Here is a 23,218-nt window from a genome sequence, read left to right as displayed (position 1 = left end):
AACAGCATGAACGTTACAGGATCACAAAGACCAATTCTCTCACGGGTTGCCCCCCAAGACTGGCAGTTCACAGCACCAGATGTGCCCTCCCTCCCAGACACGGCCCTCTCCCAGGGTCCAGGGACTTCCCCTGCTGTTCAGACATCTTTCCAGGTCACAGCTGCTGCAGCTCAGGAGTGGCTGCAGTGCCTCTGTGACTGTCCTTGTATCTGATTTCTATTCACATGGCAAGCCAGCCTCCTTTTTTACAAACTTATATAACACCGCTTTCCTCCCTCCCTGGCTGTCAGCTCCCGCTTCCCCAACCCGCCCCCGGGAACAAGGAACAACACTGCCTGGAAGGCTACTGAGGTTTCCCTGCTTGGACCGCATCCGTCCTGGAGGCCAAGTGCATGCACACGGCCCCTCCAGGTGACCCTGAAGGCCTGACAAGAAGTTGCTTGGAGACCTAAGCATGCTCAACCCCTCCATCCCCGAGCGTGTGGCTGGAGTCACCAGGCAGCCCCAGCCAAGTCAGGCTTTTCTCTGGGGGCAGAAAAGAGGAACATGTCAGATAAGGCCAGAGAGATTGTTTCCTCAATTGTCAGCATTTGCTCCCCACAACCGTGGTCCCTCCCTCCTCTGCTCTCGTCCCCAGAATCTTCCCTTTTAGTCCATCCTTCACTGCAACCAGCATGCCTCCAGTGAGAGAGCCTCTGCACAGAGCCTGCAGTGGCTCCTGTCTGCCTTAGAGTACAGTCCGGGCCCCTGGGCCTGCCTTCTTCCCAAGCCCTCTGCAGTCCTATTTACTTCTCCAACTTCTGGCCACAATGTGTCCCCATGTCCACCTCCCCTGGAGCCTGCATCCCTGTGTTGGTTTTGTGCTGATCCCTACATCTAGAACACCCCCCTTCCCCACCTGCCTTCCACCTCTACGTCCATGGGCCTGGTTCTTCTGAGTCTCCCCTCCCCACCGACATGAAGTACTGCTGCTCTGAATCCCTGGGAGGTTTAATTGGGCAACTGCCAACATCTCCCCTAGCAGCGACCCCAATCTTTGTTCAAACCACAGGCCCAGACCCTCTCTACTTCCTGAGGCCTCTCTAGGCCTTGGGTCCTCTCTGAGCCTCGACTCTCAGGAGGGTGAGGCTGAGAAGAGCCCTAGCACACAGCAGGATGTGCTGCACTCCTGAGGAAGCATCCACCACCACCCTCTAGGCTCTCAGGCTGACACGCTTCCCTAGGAAACCTACAGATGCTAAGGGTTGATACTCAGCTCTGGACCAGCATTTCTAACAATGAAGATGGGCAAACCCTCCTTCAAAAATGAACAAGGTGGTTTTATGAAAAAAATAAATAAGTAAATAGGAAGAAAGTGTTTTCTTCTCTGATATTTTCTGCCCCAGAAATAATCACTGTTCAAACAGTGATTTTTTTTCCCCCATGAGCACATGATTTTAACTTGATTTCTGAGCATTTCCCACCCCTCTCTGGATTAAGGAATTCAGTGGAGTCCCTTGATTATTCTACAAACACTTTTAAAAGTGCCTGCACTGAGCTATGAGTAAAAAGGGAAAGTTCCTGTCCAGGTTTTCACCACCAGGAGAGAGAGAATCCAACAAATAACAAGATGCCAGCCAACCCAGGAAGACGCCGCAATGGCTGTTTCACTGAGCACCTACGATGCCAGGCTGTTTAAGTATACTGTCTTCTTTAATCCTCATGACAGTGCTGTGAAGTAAGCATTATAAACCCCAGTGCACAGATGAGAAACACTGAGGCCCAGAGTCTGGGAGTTATCCATCAAGGTTACCAACTGAGCTGATGGCAGAGGCTAGAGTAGAACCCATAGGTTCTTGATTGTTTAAGCCAGGGCCTAGCTAATCTGAGTCTAAACAATAGAGCAAATGGCAAACCATAGTGAGTTGTACTCCTATGTTTCAGAAAAGCCCGTTATTAAGCTGTGGGTGAAGGGGGTCAGAAGGCATAAACTTCCAGTTATAAGAAAAGTAAGTCCTGGAGTTCCCGTCGTGGCGCAGTGGTTATCGAATCTGACTAGGAACCATGAGGTTGCGGGTTCGATCCCTGCCCTTGCTCAGTGGGTTAACGATCCGGCGTTGCCGTGAGCTGTGGTGTAGGCTGCAGACACGGCTCGGATCCCGAGTTGCTGTGGCGCTGGCGTAGGCCGGTGGCTACAGCTCCGATTCAACCCCTAGCCTGGGAACCTCCATATGCCACGGGAGCGGCCCAAGAAATAGCAACAACAACAACAACAACAACAACAACAAAAAAAAAAAAAAAAAAGAAAAAAGAAAAGAAAAGAAAAGTAAGTCCTGAGGAAGTAGTGTATAGCGACTGCAGTTAACAACACAATACTGTGTATCTGAAAGCTGCGAAACCAAACGTTCCAAGTTCTCATCAGAAGAAAAAAATTTCAACTATGTTAGATGACCACTAGACATTGTGGGGATCAGTTCACCAACTACACATATCAAATCAATGCATATGTTGACAATGCTACATGTCAATTGTATCTCCATTCTTTAAAAAGTTGTAGTTGGGAGAGGGGGTCACTCACATTACTGATGAAACAAGATTTATCTGGGAACAGACTCTGACTTGGGGTACACTGAAATCCTTACAATCTGGTTTGAGAGAAAATAATTCTCTGCTGTGGTCTAGTGAGTGAATGCTTCCTTCTGAAGATCCAGCTCATTATCCTCCTTGACAAGTTTAACTGCAGGAGACGTGCTGACAGCGGGAACCAGAGGTTGTTTCCCACCTCACCTCCTGGTTAACACGTGAGTTCAAACAGTGAGCCTTCAGAGCACGTGCGCCAGGTCCTAACAAGCAGCTATTTTTATCTCTCCACTTTTAAGATTTTTGCAACTAAGTCCATCAACTGCATTTTAATTTTTCTGCCCTCCCCAAGATTCGTTAGTTTTGAAAAGCCTTCATTCTCTACATTTATGCTCCCCTCTCTGCAAACGCAGTGCTGATTCCTGACCCCAAAGGTACACAGATGCTGACATATAAACACGAGAGGAGGTTGAAAAACTTATGGTCTCCAGAGGAAACAGTTTGGGGGGTGGGAGGATGTGCTTGGGTTGTGGGATGGAAATCCTGTGAAATTGGATTGTTATGATCATTATACAACTACAGATGTGATAAATTCATTTGAGTAATAAAAAAAAATTTTAGGAGTTCCCGTCGTGGCGCAGTGGTTAACGAATCCGACTGAGAACCATGAGGTTGCGGGTTCGATCCCTGGCCTTGCTCAGTGGGTTAAGGATCCGGCATTGCCGTGGGCTATGGTATAGGTTGCAAACGCAGCTCAGATCCTGAGTTGCTGTGGCTCTGGCATAGGCAGGCAGCTACAGCTCTGATTGGACCCCTAGCCTGTGAGCCTCCATATGCTGCGGGAGTGGCCCTAGAAAAGGCAGAAAGACCAAAAAAAAAAAAAAAAAAATATATATATATATATATATATATATATATATATATATATGGCAAAGTAGCCCCATTTTATAGATATGGAAATTAAGACTCAATAGAAGCCAGTTGTCAAAAACCACACATAACATTTTCCCTCTTTCAGACTACCTGGGAAACTTCAAAGACAAGCAAATATGCAATCTATCACAAAGCTAATAAGCCACCTGCGGGCAGGAAAACAGTGCTGGCTAACTTGGATGCTTGTCATCTGTAATTCAAGAAAGAGAAATTATCTAAAAACCTGTTTTGACCTGCTGAAAGCTAATTTTGTTCACAGGAGGAGAGAAAAAAAAGACAATGGAAAAATGAAAGGCAGAGATAGGTAAGAAATCTGTTCATTTTTAAATAAGCATGGGAGAAAATTTCTAGTAACATCACCACAGTTATAGGGTTGCGACAAGCTCCACTAAAGGGATTACCATTTGTACCTGTGTCAGAGTCAGCATGATTCCCCAGTGAAGTCTGGGAAGGAGGTCAAGAGGCCACTCAACTGGTCACTCCTAGCTTAGCTTGGGACAGGCCCTAAAAGAAAACACCTAGAAGCGTGTGTCTGCCAAGTAAGAACAAAAGCAAGCTAAACGGAGCAGGCGTTCCATGTGCAGTGCACTGAGAAGGACCCTCCCCCACCACATACACTGGCTTTGGGAGACGTGCCCCTTCCCTGACTCCAACCAACTGCTTCAGGTGGAGACTGACAATCAGAACCATGTCCCCTGGCCACAGGGCAGGCCCCTGACGCAGGATGGGTCACTCACAGTTCCCCAAACCCCTGGCCATGGTGATCCAGCAGGTCTAGGCACATGACCTGTATTAGTTCAGTTAGAGCTCTTCTTTGAGATTTCCCAACCGAAGCTGGGAAAACCTCTTCCCTCCCTGATAACAAGACTAAAAGTAGGAGGGGATGGTTCCCATGTGGTAGCGACAGTTGGCCCAAGAGAATAAAGCAACATCAGAAGAGAAACAAACGAGAGCACATTAACAGTTTCCAGGACCACCCCCTCCACCCCCTGCCATGGATACCAAAATTTGCAGATGCTCAAGCCCATTATATAAGATGGTGTAACTGCACATAATCTATGCACATCCTCCTATATACCTAACATAAGGTAAATAGTTGTAAATACAATGTAAATGGCATGTAAATCAAGTTCTGCATTTGGAACTTTCTGGAATTATCTTTTCCCAAATATTTTCGATTCACGGGTTGACTGAATCCAAGGATATGGGTACAGAGGACTGACTGTGTATCTTAATTGAAGTATAACAGCTAATGGCATTTGATTCCCTGGACACAATTATCCCTAAGGCCACCTGCATTCTTATTCTTCCTGGGGTTTGGTTAGCTAAGCCAAAACAAAACCAAAAAACCTCTTTTGGCATTCCTGTTGTGGCTCAGGAGTTAGTGAACCCGACTAGGATCCATGATGCAGGTTCGATTCCTGGCCTTGCTCAGTGGGTTAAGGATCTGGCGTTGCTGTAAGTGGCGTTGCTGTGGCTGTGGCATAGGCCACCAGCTATAGCTAGCTGGGACCCCTAGCCTGGGAACCTCCATATGCTGCAGATGTGTCCCTAAAAAGCACCCCCCCTTCAAAAAAAACCCTCATTATTTGAGCTAATGCATGTTCACTAACAACCAAGAATCCTAATATCCACTGGTTCTTGTCATTAATTGGCATCAAAAACTACATTTAGGTGTATAATGTGATATAGAAATGGCAGCACCATCTCTGGAGTCAGGCAGATCTGGATTTGAATCCTAGCTCTACCATGCATGAGCTGTGTGACCCCAGCCAAAGTACAAAGCCTCTCTGAACCCGTTTCCTTGTCTGTCAGGTAGGAGTGGTAATTCTTGCTTGATGGTAGGTATTAAGGGCTCAATAAATAAGAACTGTATGTGTCAAACACAGAATTTAAAGTTCAATGGCTCTTGAAGCTTGGAAAGAAAATAAAAGCTAATATTTGTTTAAGAAAAATACAGGCAATATAAAGAATCAGGTCCTGCTCAGTCTGGCTCCTACCTACATGTCCCTCATCGGTGCCAGGAAGATCCACGCTGCTCCCCAATGGTCCCCTGCATGTTTCTGTCTCTGAGCTGTTCACTTTGCTACTCTCTAATTCAGATGATTTCTGTGTTCATATACGACCCACCATCCTTCTGGTCTTTTTGATTATTGAAGGCAAGGAGGGAAAAGGAGTGCCTAACTCAAAATTATCCCCTTAGTGACCTCTCTTCTCTTACAGGAGGGAGCTCCACCAACTATTTACACCAGGCAAGTTTTGTTAGGAGACGCAAGGCTTGGGAATTGGGCTAAGAGGGTCGGGTTGAATGTGGACTGTGTCTGGGTTGGACCTGACCCTCACTGGGAGCTGCGCGGGGTGGGGGGTGGGGGGGGATCTTCCCCCTACCCCTGGACAGAGAAGCAGAGCAAGTCAAGCCACAGAGCACATGGAACGTGGCCCAAAGTGGAAAGAGGCTGCCTGGGATCCCAGTGGCCTTCTGTCCCTGGCCTGTCTTTTCATGAGCACTGGCAACATCTGGTCCTTGGGTTGCCCAAGGGCCCTCAGATCCTTATAAGGAAGTCTTCTGTTATGTTTACACTGACTCAAGCTGGTTTGTTACTTGTAACAAAGAATCCTCACTGAGACAAAGCCCAGCTCCCACCTCCTCCAGAAAGCCCCTCCTGACCACTGCACCCCCACAAAGCTCCCTTCTCCCCGGAGCTCTCACCATGTATGTCACTTGTCATGTCAGGATGCTTGCTACCTCCTTTTTACCTCCTTAAATTTTTTCTCTTAAAAAAGTCCAAACATTCTCAAAAGTAAGAGAGTGTAACCATGTACCCAACACCAGCTTCAACAGTTATCTAGCCCGTCTTGTTTCATCCACAACCCTCAGCTTTTTCTTTGTGGAGTGGGAGGGAGCAAATATCTTAAGGCAAATACCAGGACCTTAGGTCAATTCACTCATAAATCTTTTATCGGATTTTTAAGACATAATCTTGCTTCTCTAAGACTACAAGCTTCTTAGGAACCCAGCATTTTAGATTTAACAGGCTTTTAAATGCCACAACTTGACGCAGTTATCACATACATCGTCCATGAATTTGCTCTTCATCTGGTCCTGAGGACAGTTCCAGGAGATGGAGAAGGGAGATACCCTTAAATGAATGAAAGTGAGGCTCACTGATGATGAAGGACTCTGACAGGATCACTCAGGGAGCCAAAGGCTGAGCCAGAGGGAACCTTCCCTAAAGTTCTGTCAGCAGTCAGGATACTAAAGGGAAAGGGAGGCAGTGGCTCTGAGCCCACCTGGCGGGTAGCAGCTTTCTGAGGACTGCCTCCCACTTCACAAGGTAGCAGGCACTTATCTCCAACAATAAGTTTTGAAATGTGCTGTTTCAAATGGAAAAGAAAATCCTACTACATCTGTTTCTAATTTAATTCAGTGCTATTAAGCCTAATGCTGGCTCCCACTCTCCAGCTGATGTGCACCACTAGACTCTCCGCTGTCACCCTCCAGTGCTGGGCCCCATCTTGGCTGGGTAGTAGTTAATAAAATCTGCCCCTTCTTTGGTCACCATGTCACCAGACTTCCAAGTCAAACCAGCTCTCCTGGGCCCACGGTCCTCCTCAGGAATGAGGATTTGTGATGGGAGAAGGAGTAGGACACAGCCCTCCCGGGATCACCTCTCAGCCTGGGGTCACTGGCCCTTTCCTAAAGGGAGCAAGGCACAGCCTCAGGCTTCAAGTCCCTTCCACCACCTGCCTTGGAGAGGGCCAGGGGACAAACCTTCCAGGTCCTTTCCCTTGTCCTTCCCATCCGTCCACACCAGCACCTGCCCTGGCCTCTGCTCTCAGAGGCCTTCTGGGATAAAACTCTTCCAACCCGCATCTTCCTCACCCTCCACTCAGTGCCTACCCGACTCAGACCCAGGTTCTTTCTTCCAGAACTGTGGCAACAGCCTCCTACCTGACCTCTCCCCCCTACCTTAGCCACGGCAGCCAGAGGCCTCTTCCTCAAAGGACAGCTCGCCTTGCTTCCCTGTGCAGGAGCGCTCCTCGGCTGCCCACTGCCCAGGACAGAGTCCAGGCCCTGAGCACTGCAGTGGAGACCCTCATCAAGTGCCTCATCTAATCCTCACCTAACTCCCGCCACTCACCACCAGGAATCCTCTGTTCTAGACACCCAGAATGACTTGCTCTTTCCTCCAAGGACACATATGTGTTTTCCTGCCTCTATGTCACCACGATTCATGGGTTTCCCTCTACCTGGACTTCCTTTCGGTGACACTGACACCTGCATAACTTCTCCCCATGCTGCAAGCTCAACCCAAATACCACCTCCTCCGCGATGCTTCCCTAAGGAGATCTGAGGAAGCATTCTCCCTCCTCCAACGGCCCATCTGCCTCGCTTGCTTGAGATGCTAAGAACCAAATTCATCTGGAGGCATAATCCATGGCTGTGGGTCTCACACTGAGGTAATTCTAGAGAATGTGACTCATATTTTTAACCAGAAACCGCATACTGGATTCCAGCTACTAATCAGCCCCTGTTTCTCTCCATCTCTAAGGTGGGGGCAGTCTAGACAGAGTCCAAAGGAGTCAGTTCTCCCTGTGAATTCACCGCCCCCTTGAGGCTGTCACCACTCGGCTGGGGGATGAGACTGGTGGGCAAAGGCAGCAGAGGTGCAGCCGGGGCCACCCCTGGACACCAAGGCAGCCTATGGGTGGAGGCGCAGATGCCACTCCTCTGCCACAGACAGGGGATGGCTCAGGACAGATCCCTGTGCACAGCCTCATGGGCCACCCTGACTCTCCTCAGGGAAGCCTGGCAGGGCCAGGAAAGCCCAGGCAGGCAGGACAGTGCCTTACAAGGGTCATAGAAGCTGCTGCTCAGAAATCTATTCCACGTGAGTCTGCCATCAACAGCTTGTATAACAATAAGAACAAACTTGGGCCACTTCAGATCTTGCCCATCGGTGCCAACAGCAAGTCTGAATGAAGCAAGAGGAAGACTTTAGAGGTTGAAATCCTGACTGTTGCAAGGACCCCATTCCTTCAGAGGCTGTGAAGTGCCCTGGAGATCCCCAGCTGTCCCCAGGCCTAGGATCCAAAAACTCTCTCATAGCCTCTACAGAAGGCTTAACTTGCATTCTGCCCTGAGAGCTCCCTGTGTTTACAAAACTCTTCATCCTGGGCGATGAGAAACTCTTTTGAAGGGTCCTCCAAGCAGGGGGGCCCCAAGGTACAAACGAGTCTAGCTCTAAAGAAAGCCATGGCAGCTTATTCCGATTACAGCCTGGCTGGGCATCCCCTCAAAAATCTAGGCTGGCTTGCTCAGTGTTCTGCAGGCCCAGGCTACTAACTCAGTACTGGGCATAAGATCAGGCAGGGTACACGCTGCATTGTGTGGGAGAAGAAAGGGAAGAACAAGCTGAGGTTTAATTTAAAACTGTTCTTACTGATCGCGATCAGCCAGCAACTGCAAGGCAGAAATTATTTACAGGCTAAGTTGTATGAATTCTGCACTAAATCCTGTAATCCTTCTTCAGGGTCTTAATCAAAATAAGATCTTGATAATGAGAGGGGGCTAAGAAGCATGGCAGGCTGGCAATGGAAATCACTGCTTTAAATGGCATGAAGCAGAGCTGTATCCTAAGCCTCTACCCACACAACACACACACCCCTGAACTCACAGCCTTAGTACTTGGGTCAGCTTTGCATGAATGAGACCCATAGCCTCCTGCCACAGGAGGAGAAACCTTTGGAGCTAATTCCTCTCGGAGCTACAGGGCCAGAGAAATGCCCTCTCTCCTACCCAGGTAATATATCATGTTTTCATGAAGAACCTAAAGCTCATCAACTTAAAGCCAACTTTCCTGCTTAAATTTTAAAGCATCCTCAGCCAGGGGAGTCTTCTGCCCCTTAACTCGGCGGTCAGGAAGCTTTTTCTATAAAGGACCAGAGAGCAAATATTTTAAGGATTTGAGGGCTACACAATCTTGTTCACAAGCAGCTATTCAACTCTGCCACTACAACACAAAAGCAGCCACAGATGCCCAGAAATAAACCCACATACCTACAGACAATTAATCTTTGACAAAAGAGGCAAGAGCATACAATGGAGAAAAAGACAGTCTCTTCGGCAAGGGGTGTTGGACAAGTTGGAGAGCCACATGTAAATCAATGAGGTTAGAACACACCCCCACATCATGTGCAAAAATAAACTCAAAATGGCTTAAAGACTTAAACATGAGATATGACACCATAAGATTCCTAGAAGAGAACAAAAGCAAAACATTCTCTGACATAAATCGCACTACCGTTTTAAGTCAGTCTCTCAAAGCAAAAGAAATCAAAGCAAAAGTAAACAAATGTAACCTAATCAAACTTAAAAGCTTTTGCACAGCAAAGGAAACCTTAAACAAAATGAAAAGACAACCTACGGACTGGAAGGAGTTCCCATTGCACCTAACAAACCCGACTAGGATCCATGAGGATGCAAGTTTGATCCCTGGCCTCACTCAGTGGGTTAAAGGACCCAGCATTGCCTCGAGCTTCAATGTAGGTCAAATACTAGGCTCGGATCCCACACTGCTGTGGCTATGGTGTAGGCCAGTGACTACAGCTTGAATTCAACCCCTATCCTGGGAACTTCCATATGCCATGGGTGTGGCCCTAAAAAGACAACAAAGGAAAAAGAATGCAACAATGCAATGCCATCTGCAGCAACATGGATGGACCTAGAGATTATACTAAGTGAAGTTAAGTCAGAAAGAGAAAGACAAATACCGTACGATATCAATATATGTGGATATCAAACACATTGGAGCCTCAGTCATACATTTGATAATACAAGAAAAAATAATAAAATAAAATAAAATACAGCACAAATCAACCTATCTATGAACTGGAAACAGACTCACAGATATAGAGCACAGACTTGGAGTTTCTGTTGTGGGTCAGCGGTTAACAAACCCGACTAGCATCCACGAGAGTATGGATTCGATCACTGGCCTTGCTCAGTGGGTTAAGGATCTGGCGTTGCTGTGACCTGTGGTATAGGTCGCAGATGCGGCTTGGATCCCACGTTGCTGTGGCTCTGGCGTAGGCCAGTGGCTTGGATTGGACCCCTAGCCTGGGAACCTCCATGTGCCGGGGGTATGACACTAAAAAGACAAAAAAAAAAAAAAATAGGCAGCAGGCTGCAGGTTGCCAATTTGCGCACCCCTGCCTGAAATGCTTGATTATTGTTTTGATCCTGTGTTAGCAGTTTTCTGCCTTTTTGACCCAATGCTTAATATTATTTATAGTTGAACAACATTTTCCCCTAATTTGCTTGCTTTCAGAATCTGTTTTCTCCCTCCCGTCTTCCAGTAAAAGAACACCTCTTTTTCATTTGGGATATGCTCCCCCCGCCAATGGCACGTGCTTCTGCTAGGATGCCAATGAAGGGGCCCCTTCTGCCTTGCCCCAGAGGTGGGCTCATAACCCAGGATGGCCCACCACACTACTCTAGTCCCCTGAACACAACAACTGGTCCAGGCCTGGATGGGTTCTCCAAGCAGAGCCAACCAGTGGTTCAAGCACAGACCTAGGTGCTGGGGAGAGTGGGCAGAGCCCTTGCAGGGCTGTGGAGCACTAAGGACTAGAAGTGTCGGGCTAGTGAGGTCCACGCTGCCCCCAGTGAAGACAATCTGACTGAAAAGGAAGCCCACGTAAGGAGGAGTAAAGCCAAGAGGTAAGCAGAGTCCTGAGACTATCATTTCAACCCCATATTCATCCCTGCCTTCAGACCTCCTGATAACTTACACCAATCATTCCCTGTTTTGATTAAGTAAGCTTGAGTTAGGTTTCTGATGCAGCCAAAGAATCCTGACTAATTATATCACATCAGATGCTACTTGACTATTGGCAAGATGGCAATTCTTACACAAAACGACGACACTGTGTTCTACCATGCATGAGAATCATTCACAGCTACGTCTCTTTTCCTTTGTTAGACTCTAAGTTCCTGGAGGAAACACAGTTCATTGATGAACTATCTTTATGCCCTCTGTAAGGATTCACCCCGTACCCTGCATTTGACAGGCATTCAATGAATATTTTACAACATGCATTACTTTTCTTAGATAGGGGAAGCAACTCGGAGGAGAAGGGCAAATAAACATGGCGGAAGACGTGCATGAACCTACCCATGGCTATCCACCAGAATGTCACCCATAGATTTCAGAGAAAACTCACACTCCCAGAAGGATCACAGGTCTACCCCTACACCCTGACCCACAGCCTGTAAACCACACAGACTGCTGCTCCCTTGGAATACCAAAGGGTAAGAGAATACAACGTCTGCACACACCATGACAGATCACAGTGGCTCGGTTCACTGTGAATGAAATCCAGGATGGCTGGCCAGATCTTCAGACATGGGGAATATAAGCTGCACTTGTCTTGCCAAGAAGTCCTGCTCCACGGTGGCAGAGACCAGTCACTTCAGGAATGAGGGTGAGACCCTGCTAATCTCTAGGTTCCCATCTAGTGTGGACACATTAGAAACACAGGACAGTTCCCCACATGTACACCATGGCATGTCGTTCACTGGGACCAGGACACACTCACACAAAGAAAGAAAACTTTCAAGAGGCTACTACCAGTTGGAAAACAGTACCTAAAGGGCACCTGATTTAGTAGTTTTTTCTTTTCCTCTTCTTTTCTGGCTGCCCCTCAGCATAAGGAGTTCCCGGGCTAGGGATCAGATCCCAACCATCCCAACCGCAGCTGTGGCAAACCAGATCCTTAAACCAGTGTGCCAGGCTGGAGATCAAACCTGTGTCCCAGCGCTGCAGACATCACCGATCCTGTTGCACCACAGCGGGAACTCCTAAATGGCACCTGAAAACAGTCTCCGCCCAAATACCATTATCGTACTTCCTCTCAATTAAAAAATTAGTAAGCGCAGGTGTGCCTAATTTGTATCACTGACATATTTCTACCCTCCGAAAAAAGTCTGAATTGAATTGATATAATTTGCTTGTCTTTTTGAAGATTCTATGAGAAATTGTATATGAAAAATCCTGGGATTTCCCATCGCGGCTCAGTGGTTAACGAATCCAACTAGGAACCATGAGGTTGCGGGTTCGATTCCTGGCCTTGCTCAGTGGGTTGGGGATCCAGTGTTGCCATGAGCTGTGGTGTAGGTTGCAGATGCGGCTCGGATCCCATGTTGCTGTGGCTGTGGTGTACGCCGGCGACTACAGCTCTGATTCGACCCCTAGCCTGGGAACCTCCACATGCCTCGGGAGCGGCCCAAGAAATGGCAAAAAGACAAAAAGAAAAAAATCCTGCAAGCGAATGTTTTGAAAAGCAATGTAGAGTAACTTGTGCTGTAAGTTATGTTTGTTCATTAGTTTTACTCAGAAAAGGGCACACCCAGATATCATTTTCAAGCTAATAACTTAAAATCCTGTCACCTCTGCACACGGATGTGCCAACATGCCTACCCCTTACCACCCTCCCCTCCTGCACCCGGCAGGAAGGGATGGGGTCCTTTGATACCTGCACAACTGTTGTAGAAGTGTGTGCTTCAGAGGCACTGATGGTGGACTCCTCTGGGCGATGGCTGAGCCTACAGCACACCCCACACTGAGGCTAAGAAGAGCCAAGTAGCCCAGTAGCAGCAACCCTGTGGACTTTGACAGCTGCTTTTCTGCAGAGTGATCCAGCCTCCCAACCAGAGCAGCCCTCCCTAGTCCCTGCTCCACCAAAGTCTATGGGTTCAGCTTTTCAAGGGCTTATCTATACTGTCCCAAAATCCTTCCAATGAATACATTTTGAGAAGCTTAAACCAAGTCAGGCTGATTTCTATTGTTGGCAATCATAAAAAATCTAATTCGTGTCGCATTCCCATCATGGCACAGTGGAAACGAATCCGACTAGGAACGATGAGGTTGCGGGTTTGATCCCTGGCCTTGCTCAGTGGGTTAAGGATCCAGTGTTGCCGTGAGCTGTAGTGTAGATTGCAGACGTGGCTCGGATCTGGTGTTGCTGTGGCTGTGGTGTAAACTGGCAGCTGTAGCTCCAATTAGACCCTTAGCCTGGGAACATCCACATGCCACAAGTATGGCCCTCAAAAGACAAAAGACAAAAAAACCCCACAAAAACCTAATTCATGCACTAAGCAGCAGCCAAGGTATATTAAGTATCTACTATGTAACGAGCACTATTCTAAGTGCTTTATAGGCATTATTTTAATCCTCACAACCCTTTGGTAGACTCTATTTTCTCCATTTTCCTGAGACTTTAAGTTAAATAACTTGCCCAAGGTTATACAGTAAGTAGCAGAGTCAGTCAAAACATATTTTTTTTTCTTTTTGCCTTTTCTAGCACCGCTCCCGTGGTATATGGAGGTTCCCAGGCTAGGGGTCTAATCGGAGCTGTAGCTGCTGGCCTACACCAGAGCCACAGCAACACGGGATCCAAGGAGCGTCTACAACCTACACCACAGCTCATGGCAACACCGGATCCTTAACCCACTGAGCAAGGCCAGGGATCAAACCCGCAACCTCATGGTTCCTAGTCAGATTCATTAACCACTACGCCACGACGGGAACTCCCAAAACGTAATTTTTTATAGCTCCTCCCAACAAGATGCACCTCTGTACTTTTTGAATCTTGACCACATGACTTGCTTCAGCCAAGAGGACATTAAATATATGTGTACACACACACACATGCACACACACGAGCAGAGATTTAAATGGTGCTTGAATATTGGAGTTACCCTCTCTTGCTGCTGAAACCCTTAAGATCATTATGGGAAGAAATCAAGGGTCTACCATCCCCCCCGCCCCCGCCCCTGCCGAGGATGACTGAAAACATGAAGAGGAAGGCCCAGCAGACTCAGAGAATTGTAGAAGGCACTAAAATGCTGTAGTTTTAAAACTACAAGAGTTGGTGTGCTTTGTTACACAGCAAAAGCTAACTGAAATAATCACTATCCCTGGCAAATCAGTATCAACAAGAATATTAAAAAAAAAAAAAAAGAAGAAGAAGAAGAGAGGCAGAGAAAAGTTTCCTTACTATTTCCCATTTTCCTCAAGGACAGAATGAGAAGAGATGGAGTTTAAACTTAAACATCATTAGGAAAGACGTTTATATATATTTATATATTTATGTGTATATATTTAGAGCACAGGAAGAACTTACTGGCAGTGAGGAAGCCTAAAGACAGAGGCAGGGAGACACTCTCATTCTCACAGTTAAGTTCCAGGAATCATTAAGCTTCTTGCTCAGGAATCAAGTTGTGCAAGAGACCATTTCCCAGGCCAGGCCTTACAGCAAATTCTTTCCAGGTTCTTTCTGGAGAAGACCCACAAACAGTAGGAGTCTGAAAAGCAGAGCAGCCAGACCAGGCCTGCCTGCAGACACACTGCTCACTGGAGCAGAAGTCCTTCTAGCGACTCTTCCTTCTAGGCTGGGCAAGTAGTCAACTCTCCACCAAGGCATCTGTCCAGAGACCCATTTGGCTCACAAAGCAGCTCTTTGATGCCAAAGAGCAATAAATGGTGGAGCCAGAAAAGAAATTCCTGGGAAAGTGGGGGCAGCACCAGGTGGAAGGAGAAAGCAAGCTGGCCACTCCAGGAAGGAGCTGAAATCTTCTCTTTGGAATGGAAATAAGGTGAGCTCTCCATCAACAACAGAGCATGGTACAGGGAAGGCACAGGGTAGAGAAAAAACCAGGACTAGATTCAAGACTGTGTTAAGAGCAGGAGACATGGGTCCTTGGCCCAGTTTCACTGTTGACTCCTATGTGTTCCGACACAAGTTAATCATACATCTACCCATTTAACAGATCTTTACGGACGAGCTAGTAGTCTGCTATTATGTTGGCGACTGGGAACATGATGAATTAGACATGTTCCCTGGTCTGAAGAAACTCACAAACTAGTGAGAGAGAGAGACATACAAACGCTCTGATCTTTGGTTTCTACATCAGTAAAATAGGAAAAAACATACCTATTTCATAAGGTTGTTGGGAACATTAAATAAGTTGCACAGAGCACATAATAAACATTTGGCACCTAACAGGTCCTCAATAAACAACGATCCTTATTTATTACAAGAAAGGAATGGACACTGTGCCAAAGGAATACAGAGGCTGAACATTTAACCCATTTTGGGAAGGAGCTGGTTCATGGGAAAGCTTCTGAGAAGATGTCTGAGCTAAACAGTAACACTGTGACTATTAGCTAACATTTATCAAGGACTTTCAGCAAGACTAATTTCCATAACTATATGAAGTATGTAATTTGCAACTGCTGCTCTCTGGCATGAATTAACCTCATTTTACTGATGAGTAAATAACCCAGAGAGTTTATACACTCTGTTTATAAGAGACAGGATTTGAACTTTTAACTGGCTAATTCACAAACTTTTGTGCCACAGTACTTTGAAAAGGATGCACAAACTTAGTCTAGCAAAGGTTTGAGTGTGAGGGAGTGGGGTGGGGATTGGAAGAGTAAGGATGCCCAGGAAAGGCAACAACAAAGGTACAAAGATGCAGCTCAAAAAATGAATTCAATCTCACTGGATCTCAGTTTCCTTTCAATTTATATAAATGAATAAGAAAGGCAATAAGCATTTGTTAGGTCCTTCTATATGCAAAACACATTGCCGGCTGCTTTCCATATGTAATTTCATTAATCCTCCCAGCAAACTAGAAATAGGCAAAAGGATTCCATTTTATAGATAGAATGGAATTCAAGAGTTTTACTCCACCAAATCCTTCTACAACATTGACTTCATAGGTCCCTCTAAGTGATATCACATGTCATTCTCAGCCTCAGAATACTGCCTCATGCTCAAGAAATGTTCATTCCTCCTCTTCTTGTAGTTAATCTTATTTTCTAGAAATTAATACACTAAAATATTCCAACATGAAACTCAGAGATCTTTAAAAAACCACAGATTCAGGTCCATAAACTAACTGCTGGAAAACTGCTCCCCCCTCAAGCTATACCATACCTTCTACTGACACTGTTTTTGTTTTTGTTTTTTTGCCATGCCAACAGCATGAAGAAGTTCCCAGGCCAGGGATCAAACTCAAGCCACAGTAACAACCCAAGCCACAGTAACAACCCAAGCCACTGCAGTGACAATGCCAGATCCTTAACGGGCTGTGCCACAAGGGAACTCAATTGTCAGTGGAAAGAGGATAAAATGAAGCTAGTGCAGTTACGAAGTAGAAGGCTTTCTATAGTTTTGCATGTTAAGTGCAGAGTTTGATGTATTTTGAAAAACTTATACTCCTGTGAATCCACCATCAAAATCAAGATTTAACATTTTGATTACTCCCCAAGTTCCATCATGCTCCTCTGAAGTTCATGCTCCACTCCAGTCCCCCAGACCCTTAGGAAACCATGGACCTACTTTATTATTGTGTTACTATGGATTAATCCAGTCTGTTCTAGTGGAATCTCATAATACGGACTCTTCTGTATAGGGCTTTTTGCACTCCGAATGTTTCTGATATTTGTCAAAGTTGTATCAACAATTTGTTCATTTTTACTGTTGGGTTGTACACTATTGTTTGAATCTATCAAAATTTATTTACTTATTCATCTGATGATAAGTATTTTATTTCTAGTTTAAGGCTATCATAAGGCTTATGAACATCTGGGCACAAGTCTTTGTGTGGACAACTGTTTTCATTTTTCTTAGGTCAGTACTGAGAAGAGTTGATAGGTTGTATGGCTTAATTTAATTCAATTTAATTTTTTATTTTTAGGGGATGCTGCCCTTGGCATACGGAGTTCCCAGGCCAGGGATCAGATCCAAGCTGCAGTTGTGACGGACACCAGAACTATGGTAACACCCGATCCTTTAACCCACTGTGCCAGGCCGGGGATTGAACCTGCATCCTGGGGCTACAGGGACATCACCAATTCCTTTGCACCACAGCAGGAACTCCTGTATGGTTTAATTTTTTTTTTTTTTTTTTGTCTTTTTAAGGGCCACACCTGCAGCATATGGAGGGTCCCAGGCTAGGGGTCTAATCGGAGCTGCAGCCGTTGGCCTACGCCAGAGCCACAGCAATGTGGGATCTGAACCGCATATGAAACCTACACCACAGCTCACAGCAATGCCGGATCCTTGACCCACTGAGAGAGGCCAGGGATCAAACCAGCAACCTCATGGTTCCTAGTTGGATTCGTTTCCGCTGCACCAAGATGGGAACTCCTGGTTTAATTTTAAAAGAAACTACCAAACTGTTTCCAAAGTGATTGTCCTTTTCCCTGTTGCTTTTAAGAATATCTATCACTGTTTTTCAGCAACTTGACTTTTTATTTTTTTATTTTTTTTTTTTTGCTTTTTGTCTTTTTTTTTGTCTTTTTTTTTTTGCTATTTCTTTGGGCCGCTCCCGCAGCATATGGAGGTTCCCAGGCTAGGGGTTGAATCGGAGCTGTAGCCACCGGCCTACGCCAGAGCCACAGCAACTCCGGATCCGAGCTGCGTCTGCAACCTACACCACAGCTCACAGCAACACCGGATCGTTAACCCACTGAGCAAGGGCAGGGACCGAACCCGCAACCTCATGTACAGCAAAGTGACCCGCAACCTCATGGTTCCTAGTCGGATTCATTAACCACTGCGCCACGACGGGAACTCCATGCTTTTTGGCTTTTTACAGCTTTATTGGTATGTAATTCTCATACAATAAACTCCATATACCTAAAGTGTATGTTTGATGAATATATATATGTCCACTCTCACAATCAAGATTATAAACACATAACGGAGTTCCCATCGTGGCACAGCAGAAACAACTCCAAATAGGAACCATGAGGTTGCGGGTTCGATACCTGGCCTTCCTCAGTGGGTTAAGGATCTGGTGTCGCCATGAGCTGTGGTGTAGGTCGCAGACACAACTCGGATCTGGTGTTGCTGTGCCTCTGGCACAGGCCAGCAGCTACAGCTCCTATTGGACCCCTGGCCTGGGAACCTCCAGATGCATTGGGTGCGGCCCTAAAACGACAAAAGACAAAAAAAAAAAAAAAGATTATAAACACATATCTATCACCCCCACAATTTCCTGACCTTCCTTTGAAATTCTTTTCTTTCTCCCCTTCCTTGATTCCCTGGGCAACTACTGATTTGTATTTTGTCACTACAGATTAGTTTGCAATTTCTAGAATTATATAAATGGAACCACAGAGTATGACATAGCTCTCTTCGGTCTGACGTTTTCACTCAGCATCATTCTTTTAAGATTGACCCATTCTGTTGCATTTATCAATGGTTTGCTCAGGTTTAAGGACCTGATTGGCCCTGAGCTTTTCACTTCTTCTTTAGGGAAAATCCTAGGAGTGAAGGCTGAATGTATCACAGATACATGCTTAACATTTTAAAACTGATAAGCTGTTTTCTAACACGACTGTACCACTTCACATTCCTACCAACAGTGTCTGAGTGTTCCAGTTGCTCCACATCCTCGATAACAGAGTTGGTCTCTATAGACACTCTAGTGGGTATGTAGCAGTGTCTCACCGTGGCTTTAACCCAGTTATACGGTAAGTGTATGTCTACCTCTATTAAAAGAAGCCAGAGCTTCCTTTATAATCAAACTCATATCCAGTCACTTAGTCACAACTGTGGGCCTAAGCACAATCGAGTCCAGTGGTACTGGGGGATGGGTAACTAAGTTCCAGATGGGGATCTTGCCTGTGCCTACTGGGCGACTACGAATGTCACAGCGTCAGGTAACAGGCAGACTACATACCAAAAAGAGGGTGATCTTTTTTTGTTGTTGTTTTTGTTTTTTGGTTTTTTAGGGCTGTATTCACGGCATATGGAAGTTCCCGGGCTAGGGGTCGAATTGAAGCTCAGCTGCCGGCCATAGCCACAGCAACGCAGGATCAGAGCTGCATCTGAGACCTACAGCACAGTTCACGGCAATGCAGAACCTTTAACCCACTGAGCAAGGCCACAGATCGAACCCGCACCCTCATGGATACTAGTCAAGTTCTTAACCCACTGAGCCACGATGGGAACTCCAAGAGGGTGGTTCTTGCTACTCCAGACATCAAACTAAAAGCAGTCAAAAAGTTGTAGTAAAAAAATGTAAATACTATTAAATGGCTGGCATACCAAAGAAAAACACAAAAGAGGATGCAACAACTTTTAGAGCTCGGCTAAAATCCAAAACATAACTAGCAAGTAATGTCTTACCTCTGTGCATAATCTTGTGCTTCTCCCTCAGGTATGTGAGGCCTTTATTACCTAGGAGAAAGGAAATGTAAAAAGATGGAAGCTGGAATAGTGCTGTTTAGAAAAGAATATTCAACTGTTTATTTTTAAATAATCTGAAAAAGTTTCACTAATATCATAAATTTGCCTTCTTGCCTTTTTATATTTTTCTTTTGTTTGATTTTTTTAACCCACTTTATGAAGACACTGCCTTTTTAAAATGGTATGTAGAGTACGATTTTTAAGCAAAATTGATTACTGCAAATTTAGACAACTTCAACAAAAAAGCACTTTGCTTGAATTCATTTTTTCTAAATCTTCAGTATTTTTTTTAAAAAGGCTTTCTGATACCACAAATGGGAATTCTTCTGGGATACACCATTCTATTTTTCAAGACACAAATTTTAATATGGAGAAAGTTGCTTTTCTAGATTCAAAGAGTGAAAGATGGGGGGAATAGTATATCTAGAATCTAGATAGGGAAAATTCTAGTGAGAAACTCCACTTTTCTCACTAATCTTCCTTTTGCTGACTTCCTACTTTCCTCCTTGTCCATTTCCTACCAATTCACCTTATCAATGAGGGGACTTGGAAGAAAAACTCAATATACTCACAGCAATGCTAACTTTTCCTAAAATTTGTTCAGGAATTCTTCCAGCTTTCTTCAGGACTTGATCCAAGGAACCCCCATCCTATGAACAAGAATACCAGCCCATTTAGTAACATTGTTTCTAACCCTTCTTTCAAGTGTTAAACTTCAGCAAGAAAGTAAAATCCCACCCATGATAAATCCTCCTAGAAGGGTACCCTTTGGTTTGTTCCAGAGAGCAAATAAGACATGAATGCAAAACATTGTGGGAGCCAACAAATGACTAGTAACTCAAATCCTATGAATAATCGTTAAACAATTACTAAATCAGTGGTCAAATGACTAATTCAGTGGTTCGCTATAGGGAACTGACAGAACACAGCAGCAGTTAGGAGTGCAGGCTCTAAGGGCAAACTCTAAACTTGCATCCCAATGCTGTCACTATCTAGTGGACTTTGATCAAGTTACTCAACTCGTAAAAAGGGAGTGATAGGAGTTCCCCAGTGACCTAGCAGGTTAAGGATCTGGTCGTCACTGCTGTGGCTTGGGTTTGATCCCTGGCCTGGGAACTTCCACATGTCATAGGTGTGGCCAAAAAAAAAGCGGGGGGTGATAATAATTACAAGGCTATCAAAATAATCATATGACTATTATAAGTATTAAACAAGCTGATACATATAAAGCCCTTAGAACAGTGTCCACCCCATAGTAAGGGCTCAATAAAGGCTTGCCATTTTATTACCACCGTTTAAGTCACAACTTGTATTTGATATTATCCTAACAAATTATATTTAATAAAACACAAAGCAAAATGCCATAGAAAAAAATCATTCACCCCAGATATCTTTTTTTTTTTTGTCTTTTTGCCGTTTCTTGGGCCACTCCCATGGCATATGGAGGTTCCCAGGCTAGAGGTCTAATCGGAGCTGTAGCTGCCTGCCTATACCACAGCCACAGCAATGCGGGATCCGAGCCACGTCTGCAACCTACATCACAGCTCATGGCAACGCCGGATCCTCAACCCACTGAGGAAGGCCAGGGATCAAACCTGCAATTTCATGGTTCCTAGTCGGATTTGTTAACCACTGCGCCGCGACACCACTGCACCACGACAGGAACTCCAATACCCCAGATATCTTAAAAAGTGCCATGCACTGTGTTAAGTTCACTAGGGGATAGAGATACAAAAAAGACCTTGTTTTTGTCCTCAGCAAGTTTACAATCTAGTAGGGAAGATATACAACTCTTAATAAATTATAATAAAACAGAATAAACGTATAATAAAAGTGCTACATGCAGGTGGAAGAAGGGAGAATTCTGACTTTACTTAGAAGATAGTATTTGCACTGAAACCTGACCCAAAGAATGAGTATGATTTTTATACCTGGAAAAGGAGAGGAGCAAGGGGAGAAAAGAACAAGATCAAAGCAGAGAAGTATTAGATTGCTTAATCCTCCTGGGATGACATGGGGTTCATTCACTGCAGGTATACGAAGAAATGTGGAGATGGATCAGGCTGGAAATGGCCATCTGTGGCCAGATCACAGAGCCTCACTGAGGAAGTGAGACTTGACAGAGGCAGATGAAAGCTACACAAATACAGCAGCTGAGAGAAAGAGACTAGGAGTTTAGCAAGGAGCTGACTGGGGAAGACAACATGAGCTGGGATCCCGGGCAGAGGTGGTGGAAAGGGAGCATGCAAGAGGGACACACATGTGGGGCAAAGCCAGTCCCTGCAGGGATCAAGGGCCTTCCCGTTCATGGAGTCTACATTTTAGTCTAAGATCTTGAAAAAATGCTCACTCAAGGAGCCTCCATGTACTGACATAGAAACAGGTCCCTACATCTATCGTTTTAGGTATAGCTAATTATCCGCTGCAATAGAAAATTACCCTGGAAGTAGAGGTAATTCCTACAAACTCAGATTTTCTAAAATATCCTGTCTACCCTGGGCAGGTCCCATCATCAACTATCATCTATTAATCCCCCCCCTTTTTTTTTTTTGGCCTTTTTGTCTTTTTAGGGCATATGGAGGGTCCCATGCTAGGGGGTCTAATTGGAGCTGTAGCCGCCGGCCTATGCCACAGCCACAGCAACACTGGATCCAAGCCACATCTGCAACCTACACCACAGCTCACTGCAGCACCAGATCCTTAACCCACTGAGCGAGGCCAGGGATCGAACCCCGAGTCTTCATGGATGCTAGTCAGGTTTGATAACCTCTGAGCCATGACGGAAACTCCACTTTTTTTTTTAATGACCAAACAAACCCATGGCACATGGAAAGTCCCAGGCAGGGATCAACTCCAAGCTGCAGCTGGGACTCACACCACAGCTGTGGCAACACGGCATCCTCAACCCACTGCACTAGGCTGAGACCAAACCCACACCACCACAGAGATGATGCTGGATCCCCAACCCACTGCACCACAGTGGGAAGTAATCCTTATTACTTCTGGGTAAGGCACTGGGATATGTGACAAACCAGGAATGGAAAAAGCTATAAGTACAAAAAATATATATATACTCTGCTTGGAGAGACAGAACATACTCACAAAGAGGCAAGGCACCTTAAATTTCCTCCTCTGAAACAAGGCAGGGAAGAAAGAGCTGAATGAAGAGAGCATGTGTTCCTACAGGTACTCAAAGGAGGAAGCAATTCCCTGACACTTCAGCCAAGGAAAGGGCTTACAACAAGAGTGACCCGGAAACTGAGCCTTGGAGGTGATGAGATCTGGGTAGGATAAACAGAGAGATGTTCCCATAGACCCCCTGCCTCCAAAACTACCCAGCCTCCATGCTGTAACTATGCAATGTAAGGTAGTAGAACAATGCATAAAATGATAAGCAAAAGAAGGATAGAATCTAATCACAGTTTTTTTTCTTTTTAGGGTTGCACCTGCAGCATAT

General features: G+C 45.5%; 1 protein-coding gene across 1 annotated transcript in view; it reads right to left on the bottom strand.

Moving 5' to 3' along the window:
• The window catches only part of MAP2K1 (mitogen-activated protein kinase kinase 1), an 83,015-nt gene that overhangs the window by 12,171 nt on the left and 47,626 nt on the right, over nt 1-23,218 (bottom strand). The window contains exons 4-5 of the mRNA XM_047767130.1: nt 20,330-20,411; nt 19,702-19,752 (exon numbers count right to left, since the gene is read on the bottom strand). Coding sequence (XP_047623086.1) covers nt 19,702-19,752; nt 20,330-20,411 — 133 coding nt within the window. The remainder of the gene's footprint in view (nt 1-19,701; nt 19,753-20,329; nt 20,412-23,218) is intronic.

The sequence above is a fragment of the Phacochoerus africanus genome, chromosome 2, assembly GCF_016906955.1.
Source record: "Phacochoerus africanus isolate WHEZ1 chromosome 2, ROS_Pafr_v1, whole genome shotgun sequence".
NCBI lineage: Eukaryota > Metazoa > Chordata > Mammalia > Artiodactyla > Suidae > Phacochoerus > Phacochoerus africanus.
This window is presented reverse-complemented; position numbering and strand designations above follow the sequence as displayed.